Source organism: Xenopus laevis, chromosome 9_10L, assembly GCF_017654675.1.
Source record: "Xenopus laevis strain J_2021 chromosome 9_10L, Xenopus_laevis_v10.1, whole genome shotgun sequence".
NCBI lineage: Eukaryota > Metazoa > Chordata > Amphibia > Anura > Pipidae > Xenopus > Xenopus laevis.
The window spans coordinates 54,865,147-54,890,327 of NC_054387.1; the positions used below are offsets into that span (position 1 = coordinate 54,865,147).

At 41.9% G+C, this 25,181-nt stretch overlaps 2 protein-coding genes across 7 annotated transcripts in view; one reads left to right on the forward strand and one right to left on the reverse strand.

Annotated features, from left to right (window-relative positions):
• The first annotated feature begins 7,076 nt into the window (after positions 1-7,076).
• crlf3.L (cytokine receptor-like factor 3 L homeolog) lies at positions 7,077-16,980 on the forward strand. 3 transcript variants are annotated; one of them, NM_001087131.1, is given in 8 exon segments: positions 7,077-7,232; positions 9,303-9,510; positions 9,682-9,766; positions 9,850-10,027; positions 10,842-11,064; positions 11,236-11,368; positions 13,035-13,144; positions 14,655-16,980. In NM_001087131.1, coding segments are annotated over 8 exon segments (1,311 nt in total). In that variant the 5' UTR covers positions 7,077-7,112; the 3' UTR covers positions 14,909-16,980.
• Positions 16,981-17,523: 543 nt separating this feature from the next.
• suz12.L (SUZ12, polycomb repressive complex 2 subunit L homeolog) overlaps positions 17,524-25,181 on the reverse strand; it is a 29,834-nt gene continuing 22,176 nt past the window's right edge. For all 4 annotated transcript variants that reach the window (XM_018235565.2, XM_018235563.2, XM_018235564.2 and 1 more), the window contains 3 exons: positions 24,399-24,597; positions 21,095-21,174; positions 17,524-19,708 (listed from right to left, as the gene is read on the reverse strand). In XM_018235565.2, coding sequence (XP_018091054.1) covers positions 19,363-19,708; positions 21,095-21,174; positions 24,399-24,597 — 625 coding nt within the window. In that variant the 3' untranslated portion in view covers positions 17,524-19,362. The remainder of the gene's footprint in view (positions 19,709-21,094; positions 21,175-24,398; positions 24,598-25,181) is intronic.

Sequence of the window (25,181 nt, forward strand, 5' to 3'; positions counted from 1 at the left end):
CATTTTACAAAATATGGCAGGTTATACAAGTTTGAAAATAATTCTCTTTATCTAAACTCATACCTCCCAACTGTCCCTTTTTCGGAGGGACAGTCCCTCTTTTGACAGCTCAACCCGCAGTCCCTCATTTGTACTGGATTTGTCCCTCTTTTCTCTGCACTAAACAGCCAGAAAAAGAAACAAAGTTTCTCACTTAATTGGCTTTTAGCAGAGAGCACAGAACAGCCTAACAGGTGCAAATAAGATACTTTGTAACAATTTTGAGACACAAAAACACAGTTTAGATAAGGAGAAATATTTTCAAACTTTCATAACCTGCCAAATTTTGTAAAACAAACATGGTAATTAGGGGGTGTGGCCACATAAAGGGGTTTGGTCAAAAAATTGCTGCGCTACATGCGGAAAAAAAATTTTTGTCCCTCTTTTTACTTCCAAAATGTTGGGAGGTATGTCTAAACTGTTTTTCTCAAAATGGTTACAAAGTATGTTATTTGCACTTGTTAGATGTTCTGTGCTCTCTGTTAAAAGTCAATTAAGTGAGAAACTTCGTTTCTTTTTCTGGCTGTTCAGTGCAGAGAAAATAGGGACTTTCCAGTACGGTTGGGCGGTATGCATCTCAATAAGAGACTGGAGTATGAATAGGAGGGGCTCTGAATGAAAAGGTGACTCATAAAAAGTAGCAATAACACGAGTGGTCAATCAGAGACCAATGGAGAATTCATCAAGTCCAACACTTTTTACACACTTTTTAGAGAACTCCCAGATACAAACACTTACGAATTTTGAGCAAATTTATGCTTTACCAGTGACGGAACTACTGGGGGAGCAGGGGGTGCGTGCGGGTCAGGGCCCGCACCCCTCAGGGCCCCCCAGCAGCTCGCACACCACTGTAATCCGGCCTGAAAATCACTTACGGAGGGGAACCGGCTGCGTGTCACGCACCAGCGCCCGCCCCCCCTCTAGTTACGTTACTGTGCTTTACCAATACCACTAAGACATATGTTGTCTCTTACCTATAAAATATTAATAGATAAGAAATATCCGGGCTACCCATCTTTCATTGAATTATGGGAGACTGACTTAAATGTTGTACTTACAGGAAAGGAATGGGAGAGAATATTCCTGACGGTAAATAAGTGTTCCATAAGTAACAAACTACAGGAATCGTCTTATAAACTACTGTCTAGGTGGTGTAGAACACAGATCATTCTTAAAAAAATGGGACTGATAGTGATATTTGTTGGAGATGTGAATTGGATACAGGGACCCTAAAACATATATGGTTCACTTGTCCCATGTTTAAATCATATTGGGCAATGGTCGCAGAAGTATACTCAAAAATAATGGGAGAACGAATACTATTAGACTCCCTAACAATTCTATTATTTCATAACTACGCACCAAATGAATGTATGAAAAAAGAATTACTCTTACAATTGTTGGTTGCAGCTAAAGCCCAAATCCCTTTGCTTTGGAGGAGTAGAAATATCCCAAACAAAGAGAAATGGTTCCAAACTGTGAATGATATTCACGAAATGGAGGAACTAACGGCGTATATAAATAATAAATATAAAACATATACAACTATATGGTTACCCTGGAAACAATACCTATACAGTAAAGCACAAAATGCGCAGTGAGATCCGGGTAAATATAAGTGAATACCACTTTAGGGAATGAATATCTTTGAGGCATTAGATAAGTGGTCAAGGTGGTACTTGTATTATCTACTTTAGGCAGATTGTAAGTGTTTCAGCCCAGTAAATATAAGATCTCAAGAGAGATGGCTTAAGATATACACAATTCTATTAGACTATTAGAAATGTCATCATGGCAGTAATAGTTTGTTAAAGTAATAAAAGTCCTTTTCAAACTAAACATGAAATCCGAATTTCTATTTTTTATTAAAGCATTCATAGCTGTTGTAAGCTCATTTAAAAATCTCAGCTGTCAATCAAATATTGTCTGCCACTCCTCTATGCCAGTGGCATAGAGGCGGGGCAGACAATTACTTTCACTTTCCATTCAGCACTTCCTGGATGTCACTGCTCTCCCCACATTCCCCCATTCTCTTTACCATTTAATTGTGTAACCAGGGCATGGGATGGACATCGGGTCCCCTATTCTGGTGCACAAACAAGATTCTGAGATGATACAAGGCTTGTATTAATAACAGTGTCCACAAAATGGCTGCTGCCTGCTTGCTATAATTTTGAAATCCCAGACTGAAGGAAGCAAGATTCAAATAATTTATATAGTGTAATCAAAGTTCATTTTGCTTGACTAATGTGATAAAATAGGATTTTGAATAATTTTTTTGGGTGACGGGTCCCCTTTAAGTTTAGTTATGTTATCTAGAAATGTGTGATAACTTGCAATGTCGTATAAGGATATTGGAAATGTTAATGTTGACAATGTACAACATGTTACATTTATTGATATGATTTATGATTATACTTTTTGATAAATAAAAAGCGAATACACACACACAAAAAAAAGTAGCAATAACAATAAATTTGTAACAGAGCATTTTTTTTTTTTTTTAGATGAGGTCAGTGACCATTTGAAAGCTGCACAGAGGCTGAAGGCAAATATTTTTTTTTTAAAAAAGAGTAATGAATAGCAATTGAAAAGTTGCTTCGAATTAGCCATTCTATAACATACCAAAAGTTAACTTAAAGGTGAACCATCCCTTTAAAGGGCATTTAAAATCTAAAGAACCGTGTAACATGTTGTCTGTGGTGATTGGTACAAAACAGTTCATACCTCCCAACATCTGAAAAACGAAAAGAGGGAAAAAAACCCTGTACATCGTGGTGAAATATTCAGACCACGCTCATTTATGACAGCACCCCCTAATTACCATGTCCATTTTACAAAATTTGGCAGGTTCTGAAAGTTTGAACACATTTCTGGGAGTTGTAGTGCCATGGTTTATCTGTTATTACAGTTTTGCTAATGAAAATGAATTGCTCTTTAAAGAGCACCTATCACAGCCAAAATCAAACACATATTAACAATCTGACCAGTACAACATAAACACGTTTAATCAAACTACATATATAGTTTTTTTTAAAAAACTGCAGGTTTTAAAAAAATCCCTTACTTTGTCAAATGGGTTCTTTTGAGTATGAGGCCATACTGAGACTATAACAGAGACCATAATATGCAAATTTCAGGAGCATGCTCAGATTGTAACACTGCATTGAGTATTGTACCCAGAATGCCTTCTTTTAGTAAACTCCTCCACTAGAAGTATCATGAGATTTCCCTATCTTGTCCCCTGCTGGTGATTTTATTATGCAAATGAAGGGCACACACTAACTTCCAGCAGGTGGCAGCACTACTGAACAGCAGCTAACACACAGGTTTGGCTGATTTGAAAATAGCTTAGAAGGGTTGATAAGCAACAAGGAATTTCAACTGAGCATGTGTGAGATTTCAGAGCTACGGTTGGCTGGGAAGATATAGGTAGGAGGAGCCAGTGAAATCCAAGATGCCTGCCTCAGCTAGAACTGCAGTGGAGATAGGGGAGATCTTGCAGAAGGAATAGTGAGCTGATCATTTACATTATACAAACAATTCTAACTGTTTTAAAAATCTTTTTTTTTTTTTACTTTCACATAGTGTATTTACTTAGGAAATTATTTTAGTTATGATTGGTGCCCTTTAAGTTGCTAGTCTCGTTTCTCCCAACCAGACTTGCTTATCTGAAATAGTTACAATTGTATCATTGCTTTTTTATATTGTTTCAAAAGTATCCAAGGGCAGCTGCTGACTGTTCTGGGCTCTCTGCCAAAAAGCCTCTTATTTTAATTGAGTTTCAAAAACGTTGTATTCTTTTCTCAAGTCAGTGCAGGAGATCAAAGAGAAAGTCGGACATTTGTCAATTTTACAGAATTTGGCAGGTTATGGAAACTCTAAAGCCATGTTTTATGTGTTTTTACAGTTTTGTCAATAAAGGTGAAAATGCCCTTTAAAGGGGAACTCCGGCTTCCAAACCAAAATTTGGAACCCCTAATATACCCATCACAGTTACCTGTTTCTTCAAAAAGTATGAATGAATGCAGTTGTCTATGCTGAAATCCAGCTGTTTTACAGTTCTCTTTCTACATCATTTAAAATCCTGGTAGGGAAGGAGGGACTAAAACACTGATGTTACAAATTGTAACAACTTCACCACAGCTTACAGACAGCATGCAGGAACTACATAACCCACAATGCATTGCACTGTGTGATGTTCCATTCCTTATTGAAATCATGTGTGCAGGGAATTGTGGAGTTTGGAGGATGAAGGCTAAGGACAGCTGGCTGTTGATACAAAGTAACAGTAGTCAGCCAGCTCAGCAAAGTAGTCAGAGATATCAGCAGGAGAGCAGGGGGCTAAACTTAGGGAACTGTTGGAAACCATTAAAAATCATGAAAAGTCAGCATATTTTTTAAATTTTGCATATTGCAAAGTTGCTTGAAATTATGTTTACTTTTCAAAAAGCTTAAGTTATGTTTTTGTGGAGTTCCCCTTTAAGATGAAAGTCTCAGTTCCCCCAAAAGACCTGCTAATCTTAAATAGTTACAATTGTATATTTGCTTATCTTAAATTGTTACTAATGTATCTCAGTGCCGGTATTGAGTATTCTGGGCTCTCTGCCATAAAGCCTCTTGTTTCATTAAGTTTCAGAAACATTGTATCTTTGTCTAGCTGTTCAGTGCAGGAGATCAAAGAGAAACTCGGGACATTTCAGTAACAATCAAATTTGGGACTGTCCCATGAAAAAAGGAATGTCGGGCGATACATTGTGATGTGCAGAGAGTGTGAGGGATAGAGGTGCAGAAGGGCCCAATGCTTTGTGACACTTTGAAATGAGAGAAAGAGGTGAAAATGGCTAAGAGCAATAAAACAGTTTGTTGTGAATTGGGAAAGTGTGATGTGCAAAGTGTGAGGGATAGAAGTGCAGGAGGGCTGAATGTATTGTGACACAATGACATGCTGTGAAATGGGAGAATGAGGTGCAAGAGGGCAAAGAAAAAATATAGAAAATAAAGTACCCCCTGTTGTAAAATATAAGGATATTAAGTCACTGAGGTGTTCCATGACCATGCATTGTGATATTATGACATGCTGCAGAATGGGAAAATCATGTATAAGAGGGCTAAAAGCAATATAACACAATGGTCTGAACTACATGGTGCGCCTTCTTCAGGTCTGATGCGCTAAGACCGATGCAGTGAATATAATGTAAGTAATAGAAATGTCGCACCTACAAGCTGTGTGCATACGACATGACTGTTGGATGCGAACACTGCACATTGCGTCTTCATCCGACAGTCGTGTTGTGTCCGATGCACACAGTTTGTAGGTGCGACATTTCTATTACTTACATTATATTCAGCGCATCTGTCTCATCGAGTGTGCTTCCTCTCAGCGCGTCAGATCTGAAGAAGGTGCACTGTGTAGTTCAGCCCTATGATGTGAGGTGAAAAGTGTGAGGCATAAAGGTGCAGGAGGGCTGTGTGCTATGAAGTGCTGTGGAATCTAATCTGCAGGAGAATAAGATGCAAGAGGGCACTGTGATGTGCAGTGGAACATGTATGACGGGTTGCCACCTTTTCCAGAAGAAAATATCTTTTTTCCTCATCAAGTATCATTTTTACTGGGCAGGTGGCAAGCCTACATGTTTGGAGTGGTGGTACTATGCAGTGCAGCGAGGACGTACATAGCATGAAGTAGTCATGAAAGCAGAGAATAACAGGCCAATGCTAAGTGGTCTCTGTATTGTCCAACAAGACAATCTCCCCATCCTGTTTCCACTTCCTGCTAAGGAATCTCTGGCACCCTCCCTGGCAGCCCATTTCAGCTATTCACTGGCTATTTATAGGTGCACTTTCAGCTCACTTTCCATGTTGTGCTGTAACCGATACATAAATTATAGGTATTGCTTTCATTTGAATCAATCTTTCAATCTAAATGAATGTGAATTGTATGGATTGTGGTTTGCTGGCCAGGCTGTTTGTAATTAGCTGAATAAGGTCTGTTGTTTGGATCATAATAGGATACAATACACTCATGATTTATTGAGACTGTTACAAACATCTTTCTGGTCAGTTCAGTGCTTCAAAATGCTCTGTATACAGGAAATCCAAAGGTTGAAGTAGAAAGGATGCACAGTTAGAACTTCATTGGTATAAGAAATATCTTCAAAGTGTTAATTGCTGAGTGCAGACAAAGTAATCAAATGTTTCAAGGGCCTCATGCCTCCTTTGACAGCAGTAAAGTGCAATAAACACTCTGGAAGTATAGTTTATATACACCAATGAAGTGTGTGTCCTTTCTACTTTAGCCTTTGCTGTTTGGGTTCCCAGACTGCTGCTATTCTACTTAATGCACAGCAGGGAATGATTCAGGGTACCACTGACATGATTTGGGGAGACAGTAAGATGATGGAATTATAGGGGGTAACCCTGACATGATTTGGGGAGATGGTAAGATGATGGAATGATTGGAGGTAACACTGACATGATTTGGGAAACATTAAGATGATGGAATTATATGGGTAACAATGACATGATTTGGGGAGACATTAAGATGATGGAATTATAGGGGTAACAATGACATGATTTGGGGAGACAGTAAGATGATGGAATTATAGGGGTAACAATGACATGATTTGGGGAGACAGTAAAATGATGGAATTATAGGGGTAACAATGACATGATTTGGGAAACATTAAGATGATGGAATTATAGGGGTAACAATGACATGATTTGGGGAGACAGTAAGATGATGGAATTATAGGGGTAACACTGACATGAACTGACATGATTTGGGGAGACAGTAAGATGGTGGAATTATAGGGGATCACTGAGACCTTAAAACACTTCACCCTGACTCGGACGGACCCGTCTCCTAGATAAATCATAACCCCTCCCATTCTAGGCTGGCGCTGTGCGAGGCATCGGATCTGAACAATAAAGTTGAGTAAAGTGACTGGCCGCCTACCCTTCTGGCTCCGCCCAACAGCGCAAGGGATTATGGGGCTTGTGGTTCCCTGCGCTTCCGCATCCGCTCGGGGCAGGGTGGGGAATAAGGGACACGCGGGCTGTCAGGGCTTGAAATGGAGGGGGAAGCGGGGGGAACCCTGATGCAGGAGGCCTGGGAGAGTATAGATGCAGCTCGCAATTACAAGAATGAACTGCAGGAGCGAATGATCGCACTGGAATTGGCTCGCAATCAGGTGAGAAGAGGTGGAACTGGGGTCCTACCTGAGGAAAGACTGGCACCGGGTTACACTGAACAGACAACCATCAGTATTAGATTTGGAGCGACAGAAACTGGCATTAGACTGCTGGTAGCGTAATGTAGCTAATGTCACACACTGGGTTATAGCAATTGAAATGCCTACTGTACAGTGGGTTCCTAACCACTCACAGTACTGGTGGCTCAGTGCATAACACTTTCAGACATAAAGCAGGGCAGGACTGCTGCTTACAATGGGTATCGGGTAGGATCTGTGCCACTGTGACAGAATACTCTGTTATACAGAAAGATAGAATCTCAGCCACAAAGCAGGACAAGACTGCTGCTTACAATGGGGATCCGATAGGGTATGTACCACTGCAACAGAATGCTCTGTTATACAGATAGCTAGAATCTCAGCCATAGAGCAGGACAAGATTGCTGCTTACAATGGGGATCAGATAGGATCTGTGTCACTGTGACAGAATGCTCTGTTATCATTGCTTTGCTGTCTCTGTTTGGGCCAATTTCCTGTAATTTCCTTTCTCTTTGTACAGAAGCAAAATCCAGGTCTGGCAAGGCTTCCCATTTTGTCCGTCAGTTTATTTTTTAGTCAGCTATATCATGAAGGGGAAAATATCTTCCTATTAGTGGCTCAGTTATCCTGTATATACACTCTCCAGCCTCGCTGCCCTGTCGACTGCACACCCTTGGGCAACCTCTCCTATGTTTCATAGTGGGCCATGCCCAGGTTCCCACAATAAGCACAGGACCTTAAAGTCATCAAATCAGTTTCTTGAGAGACCCGATCTGCTAAAGGCGGGTATCACGTACCCAAATGTGCAGCTAAATATAGCATAAGTATGGCACTTCCCCTTTAATAGAATGACAAGAAATGTTTGGGCTCATGGTGCGTGATTCTTCAGAGACTTTTTATGTAGATGCTGAAACAACCACCTCTCCCATAGGCCAATCAGAACACGGGGCTTCATGTTTCCCCTTTGTGTCTCTGTGGGGAAGCGTTTCCTGCTCTAACTGTAAAGCTGCACCCATTCTGTCTCCCTGCTAAACCAGACCAAAGGCTTCCTGTGCTATGTGCAGCCTAATTGTAAGCAGTGTGCTCATTTCCTGTCAGCCTGACATAGAGCTTAGAAGAAAGAGGAAGAGTAAATGTGAGCCCAATACAGACCTAGCACCCTACCTTCCCTAAATCAGACAACCTGCAGCTGCAGACCTTAGATTTGCCTTGGGGAAGGTGCCAACCCTTTTTTTCTGATAGTATTTATATGATATATTTGCTTTCCTTGTGTGAGTATACAAGCACAGATACAACTGACACTTACATCAACATCACCGAAAGAGGCCTGAAATATCCCCCCGGTTCTCTTCTAATAGAGAGAACTATAAGCTCTCTATTAGTCCTCACCCACTAGTAGAGGCCTGGTCCTCACCCACTAGTAGAGAAACCTGGTCCTCACCCTCTAGTAGAGAAAGCTGTTCCTCACTCATGAGTAGAAGCCTGGTCCTCAACCACTAGTAGAGAAACCTGGTCCTCACCCACTAGTGGAGAAACCTGGTCCTCACCCACTAGTGGAGAAACCTGGTCCTCACCCACTAGTGGAGAAACCTGGTCCTCACCCACTAGTAGAGAAACCTGGTCCTCACCCACTAGTAGAGAGACCTGGTGCTCACCCACTAGTAGAGAGACCTGGTCCTCACCCACTAGTAGAGAGACCTGGTCCTCACCCACTAGTAGAGAGACCTGGTCCTCACCCACTAGTAGAGAGACCTGGTCCTCACCCACTAGTAGAGAGACCTGGTCCTCACCCACCAAATACTGAGCTTGGGGGTAAAAGTGAGGGGGCAGGGGAACAAAGTGAGCATTATTCTATTGCACAGGAGTATAGGGTTCTTTGTGCAAATCTGGTTCATTTGCCTATTTCAACCAGCAGGGGGCACATCTGATGAATCTTGCATTGTGCTAAGTGTGCCATGAAGCCCCTCCTTGGTTTTGTTGTCTGAAGAGGTGAAGGGACAGACCCATGAACAAAGTATGGCCATTTTTCAGATCAAAGAGAGTGCAGCCCAGACTTGCCATGCCCTGCGCCAACACTTTGTTGATCTGAAGACGGCCATAACCAAGTTGCTGGATGAGCGGCAAGAGACCCTGTTGCAGGAGGTGAGCGCTATTGAACAGGAGAATATTAAGCCCCTGGATGATTGTCAGAAGCTCTTGGAACAAGGGGTCAACACGGCTGATGATTTGCTGAAAGAAGGTAAGTCAGGAGCTCCCTTAATCTTCTCTTTCCGTGGTACCAGTCCCTTAGTTCCTTTCTCCATGTGACTCGGCACATACAAAAGTGGCGGTACAAGGGATGAGTATCTTTCTTTGAGCTTACCTTGGCGGTGTCTGTACCAGTTTCATATGGTGAATAATTCTGTTTCAGGGGAAATGGCTGTTTCAGGCATTGCCGGAAATAATGAAAACTTGTATAACTTTACAAACAAGGCGCTTCACAATCAGTTGGACAGGTAAGATATGTGACATCCATATCCAAGATGAGTTTGTTCCCCACTTGCCTGAGAAGCTAACACTCCGACTATTCCACTCTCAGTTTGCCGGAGGTCCCGTCTCTGGTGGAAGTGCCGTGTCTTTCTGCACAGTTGGATGAAATTTTCCTATGCGTGGTGCGAGACCATATCTGTAAGTTGGGCAGCGTGGCATCCAGGCCTCCTGTACAAATCGAGGAGCTGATAGAGAGACCGGGAGCAATCCTGGTGAAGTGGTGTAAGGTTGGTATGCATGCCCTTATATTGTATCTATATATACTTCTATATCAGAAAGGTGCTCTTGCAATATGGCACCACTGGGCTCTAAGTTCCAATATGTTCCAATATCCAATCATATTAACAGAAACAATATATTCTTTGCTATATATATATATATATATATATTTTCTGTTCTTGACACCAGAGGCCTTGCTATAATTGTGGTCTAATGACAATCCTTCATTTCCTGGTGCAATGGAAATATCCCAATGGATCAAATCACCCACTCTTTGACCTATAAAGGCTGCATATTGATGTGCTCATGAGCAGACTGCGGATCAAGCCACCAGACATGCTCACTCTTACTTTGGAAATAGTTGTTGTACTTTGGGGAAGATACACCTTTTAGGGTGTCCTGGATAATACCTATCTTGCCAGCCTAAAATGCCAGGGGAATACTAAGCCTGCCCATTCCTTTCTCTACATGGCAATGTCAGTTGACCTTGAAAGAGATGACGTAGAAGTGATAATAAATATTAGTGGCTGTATCACTCCTCTTCCCAATGTGACTGCCCATTGTATTAACACAGGGAAAACACGGAGCCCAGATGGAATTGATAATTGGCTGGCTAATAGTTACTGCCCCCTAGAGGCAAATGAGAACTTGATGTTATAAGAAGAATGACACCTTTATGTTGGATGTAATCCTGCAGGATTTTCAGATGGAGATTTTCACTTATTTGAATGAGTGCGGCAAGCTCCTACGTTGGAAGCATGTGCGTCAGTCTCCTCCCACTTGTTTCTGGCTGTACCAATGAAATTCTCTGTTTCCCTGTAGTGTGATGATGACTTTGTGGCCCAGGATTATCGGCTTCAGTATCGCAAGAACACTGCCAGCCACTTTGAGGATGTCTATGTGGGCTCTGAGTCGGAATTCATAGTGCTGCAGATTGACCCCAACGTGGACTATCAGTTCCGAGTGTGTGCTCGGGGGGATGGGAGGCAGGAGTGGAGTCCATGGAGTGTCCTACAGACAAGCCGCACCACCCTGGTCCCTCATGGTAAGCTCATTAAATGCTAGCAACTCCAGAGCTGCTTTCTGCATCCTCTCACTAATTGTCTTAGCAGCAGTTTACCAGCAGCATGTGCATGAGTGAACGAGCGGAGAAGTATAACCCAACTGTCATCCGTTCTGTGCTTTATCTAGTTAATGTGTTTCTTTTATCTGGCAGAATGGAGCACTGGCTATGATGGCTACAGTTTAAGCAGCAGGAGGAACATTGCTCTTCGGAACGACTCTGTGAGCCACGGAGTTCTCTACTCCAAAGCTGCCACTTACTTGTCTGGACAAACCTTGACATTTCGGTGAGATCCTAATTCCCTCTTACGTCCACTATAGCATGTAGGCAAGCCCTGAATGGCTAGCAGAGGTTCTTGTCTGTCCCACTTATATCTAAATACCCTGCCATTGCTTTAAAACAGGGGTCCCCAACCTTTTTAATCTGTGAGTCACATTTAATTGTAAAAAGAGTTGGGGAGCAACACAAGCATGGAAATGTCCCTGGGGTGCCAGATAAGGACTGTGGTTGGCTATTTGCTAGCTCCTATGTGTTCTGACAGTCTAAAGAAGGCTCTGTCTGGCAGTACATCTGGTTTTATGTAACCAAAACTTGCCTCCAAGCCAAGAATTCAAAAATAGACAGCTGCTTTGAAGCCACTGGAAGCAACATCCAAGGGGTTATTGAGCAGCATGTTGCTTGAGAGCCAATAGTTGGGGATCATTGCTTTAGAGGCTGGAGTGAGCAGGAAAGGAAAATGAGATTCTTGTGATGCTACATACAGGTATGGCACCCGTTATCGAGAGTGGGGTTTTCTGGATAATGGATCCTTCTGTAATTTGGATCTTCATACCTTAAGTCAACTTGATAATCATGTTAATGAACCCAATAGGCTGATTTTGCTTCCAATAAGGATTCATTTTATCTTGGTTTGGATCAAGTACAAAGTACTGCTTTATTATTACAGAGAAAATGGAAATCATTTTTAAAAAATTGGATTATTTGGATAAAATAGAGTGTATGGGAGACAACCTCTCTGTAATTAGGAACTTTCTGGAGAATGGGTCTCCGGATAACGGATCCCATACCTGTATATTCTTCTCAACTGAAAGCCCATTTTTGAGTACTTGCCTGGTTGGTCAGGGGCTAAGAGGTGAGACTGGCTGATGATCTCTTCAGCCTGAACAAAATGACCCAGTGGGATCACAGGGTGGTGTTTCAAAGTCAGCATGAAGGTAAATTAATTAGAATAGTGAGAGAAGCTCCCTGGTCTTTTGGTTTTATAATGTGATATTGACATAGACTCTGGGTTCATTTGATCCCTTTAATGGCTGATCTGGATAATCACACAGGCTTTCTACACTGCGTCAGTCTATCCTTCCTGTTACAGAACAGAATCTAAAGTGACGGCTTTAAACGCAGGGGCTCAGCACAGAGCTGACACCGAGACTCTCCTATCAGTTTGCTGGCATGTAATAGGCACGTAGCAGCCAGTCCCTTGGGCTCTCATTGTATCTAGGTCTTTGCTGTTACTCAATACCCTCTAATCTGGCTCCCTTCTCCTTATGGTGTAAATTTAGAAGTTTGAACTGCTCTTATTTGTGTTGACCTGGCAGCGTTTCCATTCTGTATCAGTGTATCACATACTTATTTACTGCATATTATGTCTTAAAGGGAAACATGGAGAGATTACATACACCGTAATGCCCTTTTCCAGCCTAAGCACAATATTCCGAATTACTTTTTTTTTTCCCATCATCTCTCGGAAATAACGTAGGTGATATAGTGACATAGCTTGTCCAAGGAGCTTACAATCTAGTATAATTTGTTGTAATGAAATGAAATACAGTCCTAAAGATTACATGAGCAGCACATTTATCTAGTTGTTGGGCCTGGTCTATAATACAGTGCCACTAGTAAGTAGGTTATGTAACCATGGGCACTGAAACCTGAAAGGTTCATTTGCTGTGCAGGGTCGAGACTGTCGGTCAGATGGATAAGCATGACGGCATCGGAGTGTGTGTGGAACAGTTTGACTGTGAATCACTGCAGCGGGATAAGGCCGTGTGTGTCAGTACAAGCGGTAAGTATGAGGAACAGGTACTCCACACATTGTCTACAAGCCGTTTCCAAAAAAGTTCAGACTGTGTAAAATGTAAATAAAAATAGAATGGGGTGATATGCAAATCCTTAAAGGAGAAGGAAAGCTACGGAGGCATTTTATTACCAATAGATTAGCTGCAATAGTGCAAGCTAGAATGCTATATTTATTCTGTAGAATGTTTTACCATACCTGAGTAAAAAGCTCTAGAAACTCTCTGTTTGTTTAGAATAGGAGCTGCAGTATTAATGTGGTGTGACATCACTTCCTGCCTGAGTCTCTCCCTGCTCTGGGCTCAGATTACAGTAGAGAAGGGAGGGGGGGGGAAGAGGAGCAAACTGAGCATGCTCTTGCCCAGGGCAGTGAGGTTTAAGCTGAAGGCAGGGAGTCTGATACAGAAGCCCATGTGTACACAATAGAAGGAAAGAAATGTGCTGTTTCTTTTGGCAGGGGACTCAGAGCAGCACTACTTTGGGGGTTTACTGGTATATTTAGATGGACCTATCTGATAAGGCTTACTTAGTTTTAACCTTTCCTTCTCCTTTAAAACCCTATATTTAACTGCAAATAGTACCAGTAATTGCAATAGTACCAAATGATGGCAGCAACAAGGTTCCAAAAAGTTGGGACTGGGCAACAAAAGACTGGAAAAGTTAACTAATAATAAACACAAACCTGGCACACCAGTAACATGATTAAGTATAAAGAGCAGATCCCAGAGAGGCGGGGTCTCTCAGAAGAAAAGATGGGGAGGGGGGTACCCCAATCTATGAATATGCGTGGGGAGGCAAATATTGCAACAATTTAAGAATAATGTTAAAAGTTTCAGAGAATCCGGATACATCGGGACAAGGCGAAAAGCCAATATTCTGTTGTAAAACTGTTTCCTTGAAATACAGTTCGTTGCTGCATCCACAAATGCAAATTACAATTTTACCCATATAGAAATCTAATAAACATAAGCCTAATTCAACCACAGCCTGAAGCCGAATGAAGATATCCTGTAATGTGACAAATTAAAATGTGGAATTCTTTTTGGAAATCATGGAGGTCGCTTCACCCGCATTAGAAAGGAAGAGGACCACCTGCCCCCCCCCCTCCCCGTTGACAATTGAAAACATTTTGTGCTTTATGAAAGGAAAAATACAAAGGAGCCCCAAACTGGTGAGGAGCAGAAATCCTCTGTCAGGCAAGAATGGGACAAAACTCCATTGGTCTCCTCAGTAGAAGAATAGCTGATGCAACACAGTGCCCAACTTTTTTTTCAGATTCAGAATAATGTTTCAGCATTTGCTATGTTGTCTTTGTACTATTTGCATTAAGTGTAACTGATTTCCAAGTCATCCCATTCTCTTTTTATTTATATTTTACTCTGTGGCCCAACTTTGTTTTGGAAATGGGTTGTACATTTACACTGCAGGGAGGGTGGTAGTAGGTTCTGTATTAACACCAAGCACCATTCCTGGCTCATTGATTCCTCTCTCCTTATCAGGTGCCGTTTATGTGAATGGAAAAGAAATGACCAACCAGCTACCGCCTGTTTCCCCTGGATCCACCATCACCTTTGATATGGAAATCATGACCTTGGGACAAACCAATAACGAGGGCCCATCTCAAAAACGGAGAGTTACAATCAGTTCCAGCAATCGGGAGGTGGTCTTTGATTGGCTGCTAGAACAGTCCTGTGACTCCCTCTACTTTGGTTGTTCCTTTGTTCACCCTGGCTGGAAGGTGCTGGTGTTTTAACTGAGCCCCAAACAAGAAGATTGTCCTGAGAATCCCAGGGGATTTACCCTCACAAGGAGAGAACAGGGGTCAGTCTTGCAACCCTATAGTGTTAGAGCTGCCAGCGCTCATTTCCCAGAGAGCAATGTGGCTGCCCCAGGTGATGCTTTTTTCCCTGTAGTTCAGTCTGTTATGGTGCCATCAGCAGAGCAGAGAGGCCTCTCACTTCAAGTGTTCCTGGGCCTCACTGCAGTATTTTCATTCCTATACCTGTGTATTGAGAAGTTACAAAAACACAGGTCTCAGAAATGCCTGCAAGCTCAGTGCAGGAGTTGTAGTTCGGTGCCATAACCTGATAGAGTGAATAGGTCTCTGCTAATGAATCCTCTTGGTACTATGCAACTCGCTTACAAGTCATTCCCTCTGTCTCCCTATGTTGCAAGGGACCCCAGGGACAAGACACTTGTAGGGCATTGTGGTGGTTGTTAGATTAACACCTGGGGAGTGGCCTGGTTGCTCAATTGCTTTGCTGCTGGATTGTTTGTGAGCGCAGCTCAGGGTTTTAAGAATCGTTCCTATATATTATACAGTATATACATATATTATTGTTACAAATCTATTTTTATATGGGGCGCACTTGGTTACTTGTTGAGGACCATCCTGTGAAACGTTTAGTACAAAGCACTGCTCCAACTGATCTGTCAGAGGGGAATAGCGCATGTCACTATTGCTGACCATTGTGTAGCCATAAACAGTAAGGGGGTGGGTGGTTTCTGCTGTTAGGAGCTGTAGGGTTCCTGTTAAATACAGTCTTATCTCTACCCAAATTCTGTGACCTTGCTTTAACTATTCCTGCTGGACCAGGGGACACTCCTGCTTGGATAGATGGGTTGAACAGACAATTAAAATTGAACAGACGGTTGTTTATTCTCGATAAGTGAGTGGTACATTCCCAGGGCAGGTGTCAGAGGTTTAGCTTGGAGCGGTCCATAGACGGCACAAATATGATACCTGCTTGTATCCCACTGTCCATACTGGGTAAGACCTGTAGCATGTTACCCCCTATACAAAGTGCCTTAAGAACAATCTACTGTACAGATCGTTTATTTATTCTACTTGTGACGTGAAACAATCTTCAGACTTCTGAAATCCGCATGCCAATTTCACCCCCCGGCTGCTAGGAGAATTCTCTTCTTTGTGTCCGCAATCCTTGTATAGGCTCCGGCACAAACACACTTAGGTGGTTGTTTATTAAAGTCTGAATACCAACTTTTTTACTATAAAATCTGAATTTTAAGTGGGGGGAAAAAAAATCCGGATTTATTATAGGAGACTCTGGTAGTGGTTGGGGGCTGAAATTGGCCTATGGATTTCAAAAACACCTTGTGTGACCTCGATCTAAAGGGTAGTAATTACCTCTCTGGGAGTGCGGTTTCTCCTTCCCAAACTGGAAGCTAGACTGTATTAGTATCACTCCATTTCTACTTGATGCCTCCTAATACAGTGTTAAAACGCATGTGTTGCAGACTTGTGCCTGGTTTTATTAACCTTTAAATGTGAATTTTTGTTAGACATTAGCTGCATGGCGGCACAGACCAGGATGTTGTAATTAATGATTTGGCTTTTATACTTGGCGGCTATGCTTCATCATCGTGTTTCTTCATCCATCATGAGTGATGATCCAGGGCCCATATTTATCCAAGGCAGGGTAATTTGGCCATGGAGTATTTGCTCTGTATGTATTAGCTCCCTTCGGGGGAGTTAAAAGTCACCAAGTGCCTAAAGGGACATGTTACACCCAAATATGTGCAATGCCCTTTCTTTCAGCCCAAGAGCTAACATTTAGTATGCAAGGATGAAGGTGCCAAGTCATGAATGTGATATTTTGTTCTGCAATCTCCTTTATTCTCTCAACTTTTACTGTATTCTCCCCCATGGTTATTGCTCCTGACAATCATTCCCCACCACTGAGTTGTGGGCTGTTTTTTGTGCATTGAGTAATTTAGAAATACGGTTTTGGTAGGGGGCCAAGAACCCTGAACAGCTTTTACATGTGCTGCGTTCTTTCATATGAATAAAATGCTTTTTCTTTAGCACTGGTTTCCTTTATGTTTTAATATACAGATGTTCAGTCACTGGGAGCGGCTCAAGCTTAGAAAGAAAGCCCTGGAAGCAAGAGCACCGATTAGATATAGGCTAAGCAAATTACGTTAGCAAATAAAATCCATGGTACAACTGGCATAAAACAGAAGACAATAGGGCTTCTATGTATTAGGAGCTAAAATAATACAGTAGTAAAGTAACTGAAATATGGTGCCAAACAAATGCCCCAAATATCATCCCCCCCATGCAAAAGGTTAATTAAGACTTCTCTATATTGCTGGTGAAAGAGGGGGCAAGAACAACTGGCTAAATATTAGTCCCATTTCCTACAGTAGCACAGGAACCAAAATCATCGAAAGGAGACACTTTTCATTCTGTGACCTGATGACTCTCTTTTGCCGAGTCTATGAAAGTACAGGTGGTACATAAAGTAGTAAACAGGCCAGTCTCATGCTATCAGATACCTCCCCCCCCCAATTTATAGATTTTCCTGGCTGATTTACAGTATTTAGAAGAGGAAGAAGGCAACCAAATGTTTTCAGCTTTTATTAGAAAGTGACAACATGACAAGTTCATTAGACAAAATTTCATGGAGGGAGCAGGGAGGGGCTGTGCAAACAATGGCAGTCAGGTTTAGTATGGAATCCAGCATTGAAACTACATTTGTATTCATTTGCTGCACAGACTGCCCCAAAAACTGGATCGACCTGACAAAGCTAACAAAGTATGCACCTTGCTCCAGATCTGAAAAAACATAAGAAAAAAAAAAAAAGGCAAATCGCTGTCCAGAAACTTAAGGGGGAACACAGTGGAGGGACCCCCTGCAGGAATATCGACTCCACTATGAGTGAAAATGAACAAGAAAAGATCTGCCTACCAAACCTCAGCCACCTCCCCAGGCTGCCAATATTCCTTCTTATTCTTACACAAGTATCAGTGGTAGGGAATTCATACTGATGCCAAATCAAAACACCCACACAATTAGTTAAATAGCCTGACTGTTAACGTACATCTTTAAAACCATCGAAATATTTCTGTACAGTTGTATAAACTCATTGTCACAGTTACAGAGAATTAAAAGGACAAGCTTGGCGCCTGCCTTTTATGGGTGGGTAACATTAAAAGAGCAAGAGCAGCATGGTTTCTTCATAAATAAGATGCAGGGTCACAAATTGCCAGTAAGAGGGCAGATGAAAAGAAAGGGAGCCCACTCTCCAGTGAAGGGCACACTTATCTCACAGCCACATGAGAACAAAAAGGGGTTGGGGGCTACCTGGCTGTGTAGAAAGGCTTGAAGACAGGGCGGCCAAACCACATGGCCCCAGCCATTAGTGAACTGCAAATCCCAGTCCTGTGCTGGGTGGCAGGTTGGACACTGCAGACACATACTGAAGTTATCACAAATCATTTAAGTGATGATATTTGTCATCTAAGGGGCCCCAGAGCAAACTCTTTCAACACTCCTATAAAATGGGAGTAACAAGGTCACACCCAAACCCCTGCACTGTCCATTGCAAAAGGAACATTCTGGGAAGTTAGAGGGAGATTCCAAGTGGCAGTTTGTGGAAGACACCTCGCGCACATGGGCAGGGCAGTCAGAAAACACCTTGTTAAGAGTGTAAAAGAGGCTGGTCCTGCCTTTAATAAACTGATGAGAACCTTTCAAATTTCTTAAACATTTATATGTAAATGTGTAGCATCCAGAGATAAGCATGGCCTTTAAGACACAATGGCACTACAAATCCCAGCATCCCCTGCTAGCTGTGGGCAGGAGATAAAATTCTTCAGCAGGGACTGCAGCCCATGTTGGCTCTGAGCACCTTAGAAGAGAGCATAAAGGGAAACAGAGGTGGAGTCTCCCCCCGGGGGGTACGTTACAGACTGACAGAGTGGTGCCGTGTTTGGATATGAAGATGCACAGTACAAGTGCTACTGTCGCCTACGTCTTTCACTAATATTGTGCTGTGGCGAAAGAGGCAATACAAAATGAGCAGTCAGGCTGGAAGCAGAAAACACAGGGAAACATAAAAGTAAAAATGGACAGTCTGTAGTCAAATATATATATATTAGGAGTGGCTTTTTTTTTTTAATATATATATATTTATATATTTAAAAAAAGCCACTCCTAGGTGCAGGAGGAGAAATTGATCACGGATGCAAACAGGTCATATTAAAACAGTCTTGGAGTTTTAAATTAAGTTGATAAACTGTGTAGACGACGCTAGATACTAAAGATACAAAGGTGTAGGCTGTATTGCTCTTCTAATTGCAGTTAGTTCATTTGCACACAAACCCTGGGAGCCAATTGCCTTTGGATATTCCCTTTGCTGGATCACTTATCCACCCCCAGCCATTCAGTGCACCTTTTGCCTTCAGGGCTTCTGCTTTTTGCTGTATTTGTTTTGCCCTGAGACGCAATCATTCTCTAGCGCTTGATCTTTTTCATTCGTTTCCATGAAGCTATTTGTGGTTCCATTTGGCTCTTCAGGATCCTCCTCGCTAGGGGGCACCACACATTCATCCATCTCCAGTTTTGGTTGGATTTCCCGCAATCTCGACACCGCTTTGTCTATAGTTGCGATGCTGATTAGATTGAAATCGTGCATGCTCACTAAGTGAAGCATAAAGTTTCGACACAGGTTTTTCTGAATGATTTGGGGTCCATAGTTCTCTACAAAAAGCATGCAGCCATGATTCATTTGATTGTCTGCAATGAACCTGCAATAACAAAGTCACGGCAAAATCACAAATCAAATCTCTGTCACACACAAATTAAAGGACAGCTGGAGGCAGAACACAAAGCTTGGATCTCCACCATTTCAATGGACTGGCTCCTGTTGCATCATTTCTTTCACTCTAACCCCTGCGATGTAGGATGCTTGATTATTCTGCCTATAGGATATGTTCCCCTTTGCTCTCAAGCACGTTTCAGTTTAGGGAAACATGCACAGAGAGACGTTCAAGGGAGGCACTTAATTTAGTAATTGTGAGGGTGGACTTAATTTATTGTTTATATTGCCAGTTAAAAGTTCTAATAACCCTGCACAGGTCAGTTCCCATTCTTCTACAAGTACATCATATACTGGTTACAAATACAAAGCTAAAAGAAAGTGGCAATGTTTGCAGCAAGCCAAGCTCTTACTGTGCCGGGCCTTATTATTTAACATTTGCGGGAATATATTGCCCTAACCCCCACAAACACATATCTTGCGAATTGCCAACATTATCCTTATTTCTGGCAAGTACATATACTGTAATATCCTTTGTTTTATAACAGATGATCAGTAAATGCTTCCTGCTGATTGGTTGCTATGGGTTACTAGACCTGTATTTTATTACACTGCAGTGCTGTTTCATTCTTCTTAAAGGAGAACTAATAGCTAAACATTTAATATTAGCTTCATCTCACTGAAATAAACTTTCTACATATAAAAACACTTTATGAAACTCTTCGCTATCCCCCTTGCTGCAATCTGTCTCTCTCCATGCAGGACTCAGATTACGATTGACAGGTCTAATACAGCCTTTGGGGGGGTTTGAATCTTTGGCCTAGAAGATGTTATTTGATCTTTCAAAATAACCTCTTGCAGAAATGCTGTCTCTCTATATGCAGGATGTGTGCCAGAGTCTGTTATTTTGTTTGTGCTAGAGATGTTTATTTAAGTTAGCTCAAACACATCGGCTAGGAAAGGAAGCCCCCTTAAAAGATGTATTAGATCTACCCGACGATCAATATGTGACTTCAACTCCTGCATGAAGACAGAATGCAGAGACAGACTGGGGAGAGGGAGATAGTGAAGAGTACATTCAGTATTTCAAAAACAGTGCAGATTTTTTTTCGTGGCTTATAATACGAATGTTTCATATTGCAAGGAGTTAACACTTCACCGTAGTTCCCCTAATACAAACCCACAGAGACTACATGGCTGTGTTTTGATTACATTTATAAATGGCTGTATTATATGCCGGAACCCAGTCTAAGTAGGAGACCGTTCCATCACATTTCCAGCTTGCTTCCCCAGACATACTCAAATATCAAAGAGAAGCATATTATATAAAGAAACTGTCCTGGCACACATGAGCTTACAGGGACAGAGCACTTACCCATGTTTCATAACATGCAGATTCCACATTTTCATCACCTCCTTTTCCCCTTCATTGACATCAGAAAATTCCTCAATTTGCTGGTAAAAGAAAGTAAGGCATTAAAGGGGACCCGTCACCCAAAAAAAATATTCAAAATCCTATTTTATCACATTAGTCAAGCAAAGTTAATTTTGTTTCCTTCAGTCTGTTAATTCATAATGATAGCAAGGAGGCAGGAGCCTTATTGTGGACACTGTTATTAAGACAAGCCTTGTATCATCTCAGAATCTTGTTTCTGCACCAGAATGGGGGACCTGATGTCCATCCCCATGCCCTGGCTACACAATTAAATGGTGAAGAGAACTGGGGGAATGTGGAGAGAGCAGTGACATCCAGGAAGTGCTGAATGGAAAGTGAAAGTAATTGTCTGCCCCGCCTCTATGCCTAAGGCATAGAGGAGGGGCAGACAATATTTGATTGACAGCTGAGATTTTTAAATGAGCTTACAACAGCTAAGAATGCTTTAATAAAAAATAGAAATTGGATTTCATGTTTAGTTTGAAAATTACTTTTATTATACAGATTTGTGTGTCTGGGTGTCAGGTCCACTTTAAGAACCAAACTACGTGGTAGACATTGAGTTTATGAAGGAAGAAAGCAAGATAGAGGGGACAATCATCTTTTAGGATGTATTGTTAAGCAGCAATCAAGATGGCAAAAATAGAAAAGGAATTGTTACTGATGCAAAAATCAACACCAAAATGAAGACTATGACAGGACAAGATTGTGTGCAGGGGTTGTTCACCTTCAGGGGTTGTTCACCTTCAAAACACTTTTTTCAATTCATTTGTTTTCAGACTGTTCCCCAGAAATAAATACTTTTTTCAATTACTTTCCATTATTTATTTTTTACTGTTTTTCAAAAATCTAAGTATAAAGTTGAATGTTCGTGTCTCTGGTGTTTGAGTCTGACAGCTCAGTAATTCAGGTGCAGACTCTAACCCATTACAATTCTGCTACATTAGTTGATACATTTTTCAGCAGCATCTCTGGAGTATTAGCAACTATTGTATCAATTCTAACAGCTGCCTGTAATGAAACCCAGAGATTCTGCTCAGCAGGGACAAAGATAAGAAATGTATCAACTAAATGTACCAATTTAGAACAGTTCACAGGGTCGGCGACCCCCCTCCCAGAGCTGCTTTAGAAGGTGAAAAATGACACTTTACACTCCAATATTAGAAAAATAGTGACACAAAAAATAGCGAGTAATTGTAAAAAGTCGTTTTTTCTGGTGATCTATCAGAAAAAAACTAGTTGTTTGAAGGTGAACCACCCCTTTAAAGCTTCTAGACGAGCAAGAGAGCAGAGCATAGAAGTGCTGAAATTAAAGGGAAAGTATACCCCCCTTTTTTTGAGCTCATTCGGGGAAAAAGGGGGCCCGGACGGCGGGGTCTGCTTCCTTTATAGCGTTCAAATCACCCCACTGCTCTTTTCTTCTACTAATTAATGCGCTTGTTTTTCTGGTGGTGGTGGTGGGGGGGGGGTGGCGGCACAGCACATGATTGTTCCGCCCCTGAAGGTAAGGGCAGGCTTCACTATATTAGAACATTGACCATAAAACTATTCTGCATGTACCAGACAACACTAACTTGCCTCCATTAGCAGTATACCAGTTTCTAAACACCATTAGAAACAGTGACACTGGGAGCAACAATTCTTTAGGCTAAGATTCTAGATTGGTAAAATGAAGCAATTCCCCTGGCACAATTTACCAAATCATCCATTGGTATTCTATTAGACAAGAATATATACATGCTATTCCTGCTAATATACTGTCCAAATGGCGGCCCTAGGGCCTTATCCAGTCCAAAACCCCACCTTGTGTGACCCCCCCCCCCACAAGAAAGTCTATACTGAGATTAACTGGCCCCTGCATTGTTTACACTTTAAATTTATAACGTAAACACCTGTAACACTTCTATTGTTCACACCCCGAAAGCCCTGTAATGTAAAAGGAGATCTAAAGCCTAACTAAAGAAGTAGCTAGAAATGTTTTACATTATGTTTAGGGCTTCTGTACCAGCCCAAGGCAACCACAGCCCTTTAGCAGTGAAGATCTGTGTCTGCATCTTCTTTTCTGCTGATTCACTGCACATGTTCTGTGCTGCTGTCACTTAGTGAGCATAGGGACAGACTCACAATATACAGTACACATGGAATATAAATATCACAATATAAGGCTGATTAGTAATTAATACAGATAATTACTACTTGGCAGCACAGAAACCAGTGCAATTAATGAAAATAGCATTTTAGCCATATTCATTTTTAGGGGTTAATTCTCCTTTAACACCTCATACCCAGATTAAAAGTGCCCACATTGCAATCACCGCATAAAAACCGCTGGAGAGGCACCAGCATTGTGTCACTGTATGTAGCACAGTATGAACTGTCCTGATAGGTTTCATATTGTAGCCCTGCTGTATTCTGCCTTTCCTATGCTCCATGTGTGCGACATACTCTGCCTGCCCTATGCTCCCTGTGTCGGCCATACTCTGCCTGCCCTATGCTCCCTGTGTGTGCCATACTCTGCCTGCCCTATGCTCCATGTGCCATACTCTGCCTGCACCATGCTTCCTGTGTGTGCTGTACTCTACCTGTCGTATGCTTCCTGTGTGTGCCATACTCTGCCTGCCCTATGCACTGTGTGTGTGTGTCATACTCTGCCTGCCCTATGCTCCCTTTGTGTGCCATACTCTGCCTGCCCTATGCTCTCTGTGTGTGTCATACTTTGCCTGCCCTATGCTCCCTGTTTGTACCATACTCTGCCTGCCCTATGTTCCCTGTTTGTGCCATACTCTGCCTGCCCTATGTTCCCTTTTTTGTGCCATACTCTGTCTGCCCTACGCTCCCTGTTGGGTGTAAGCCTAGTGGGGGTTTGTTGGCATTTGGAAATTGCTTTTAGGTGCCCCTAGGGTGTTTAATGTGCTGGGGAGGGGGTGCATGTGATCTACAGGGGAGGAGGAGGGATAAGGATATGTTTTAATATGCCTAACATTTTTCACATATGATTGATGAGTGATATCTCAACGCCATGTTTTTTTGGTGTGCTACCACCATTAATGTGGACATTGTCTTAAAAGTTCTTGTGGTAACATGGGCGAGGTTTAAAGTGGGTGTGGTTTAAAAAGAGTGGTCAATACTGGCTTCCATTATCGCCGCTCCACCACGTAGGCCCGAAAAATTCCAGCTCTCGGTACCACAGAAGTTTGAAAGCACTGCACTAGTTCAGAATGATCAGTTGCAAGAGTGTACTTACAGTTATGGTTTTCTCCCTAAGCCACTCTGGATCCTTCTCATCTTCACTGTCTACTTCCATTTCCTGGGGTCGAAGAGGAAGGCACGTGTCACTATGGAAATACAAGCGATTGTGGCCACTGCTGTATGTTCGCTGCTGTTCCACCTCACCATCTTCAGACTCTAGGAATTCAGACATACTTGCTTTTGTCCGCTTTGGTCTATGAGTGAGAAAACACACAAGAAAAAAAAAAATTGATGCTGCCATATTACGCACCACCCTTATTAGCCGAAAACCAGACACGTGCGTTTAGGAAAAGGCCCAGATGCAGTCCAAAATGACAATATGACCAGTTCCTGCATCAACGTTGTACTAAAAGTTTTAATCCCAGTAACCTCATACTTTGCCACATGCTAAAATGTCCTTTGGTCCTTTCTAACTTGGGGAAAAAAGTACTTTCGCTGTTTAATTAATAAATGCAAATAAGTCAGAAACACAGAACATTCTTTAATATGTCCACACTTTATTTTAAGCTATTTTAAATCTTGAATCAATGATATTTTAAACAATTTTAAATCTTGAATCAATGATATTTCTAAAATTTAGATTTATTAGACTGAAAATAATGGAGAGTACACGTTAGTGACGTGCGGGTCAAGAAATTTTCACATCCAGACTGGCATTGTCTCCCTATTTATAGGCCCGCGCCCGCAGTGACGTCGCAAAAGGGGCAGACTTGAGTCTATAAATTTAGGTGCCGGAAGTGCTTGGTCGTGGGCGGGGAGAGCAGGAGAAGAGCTTGAC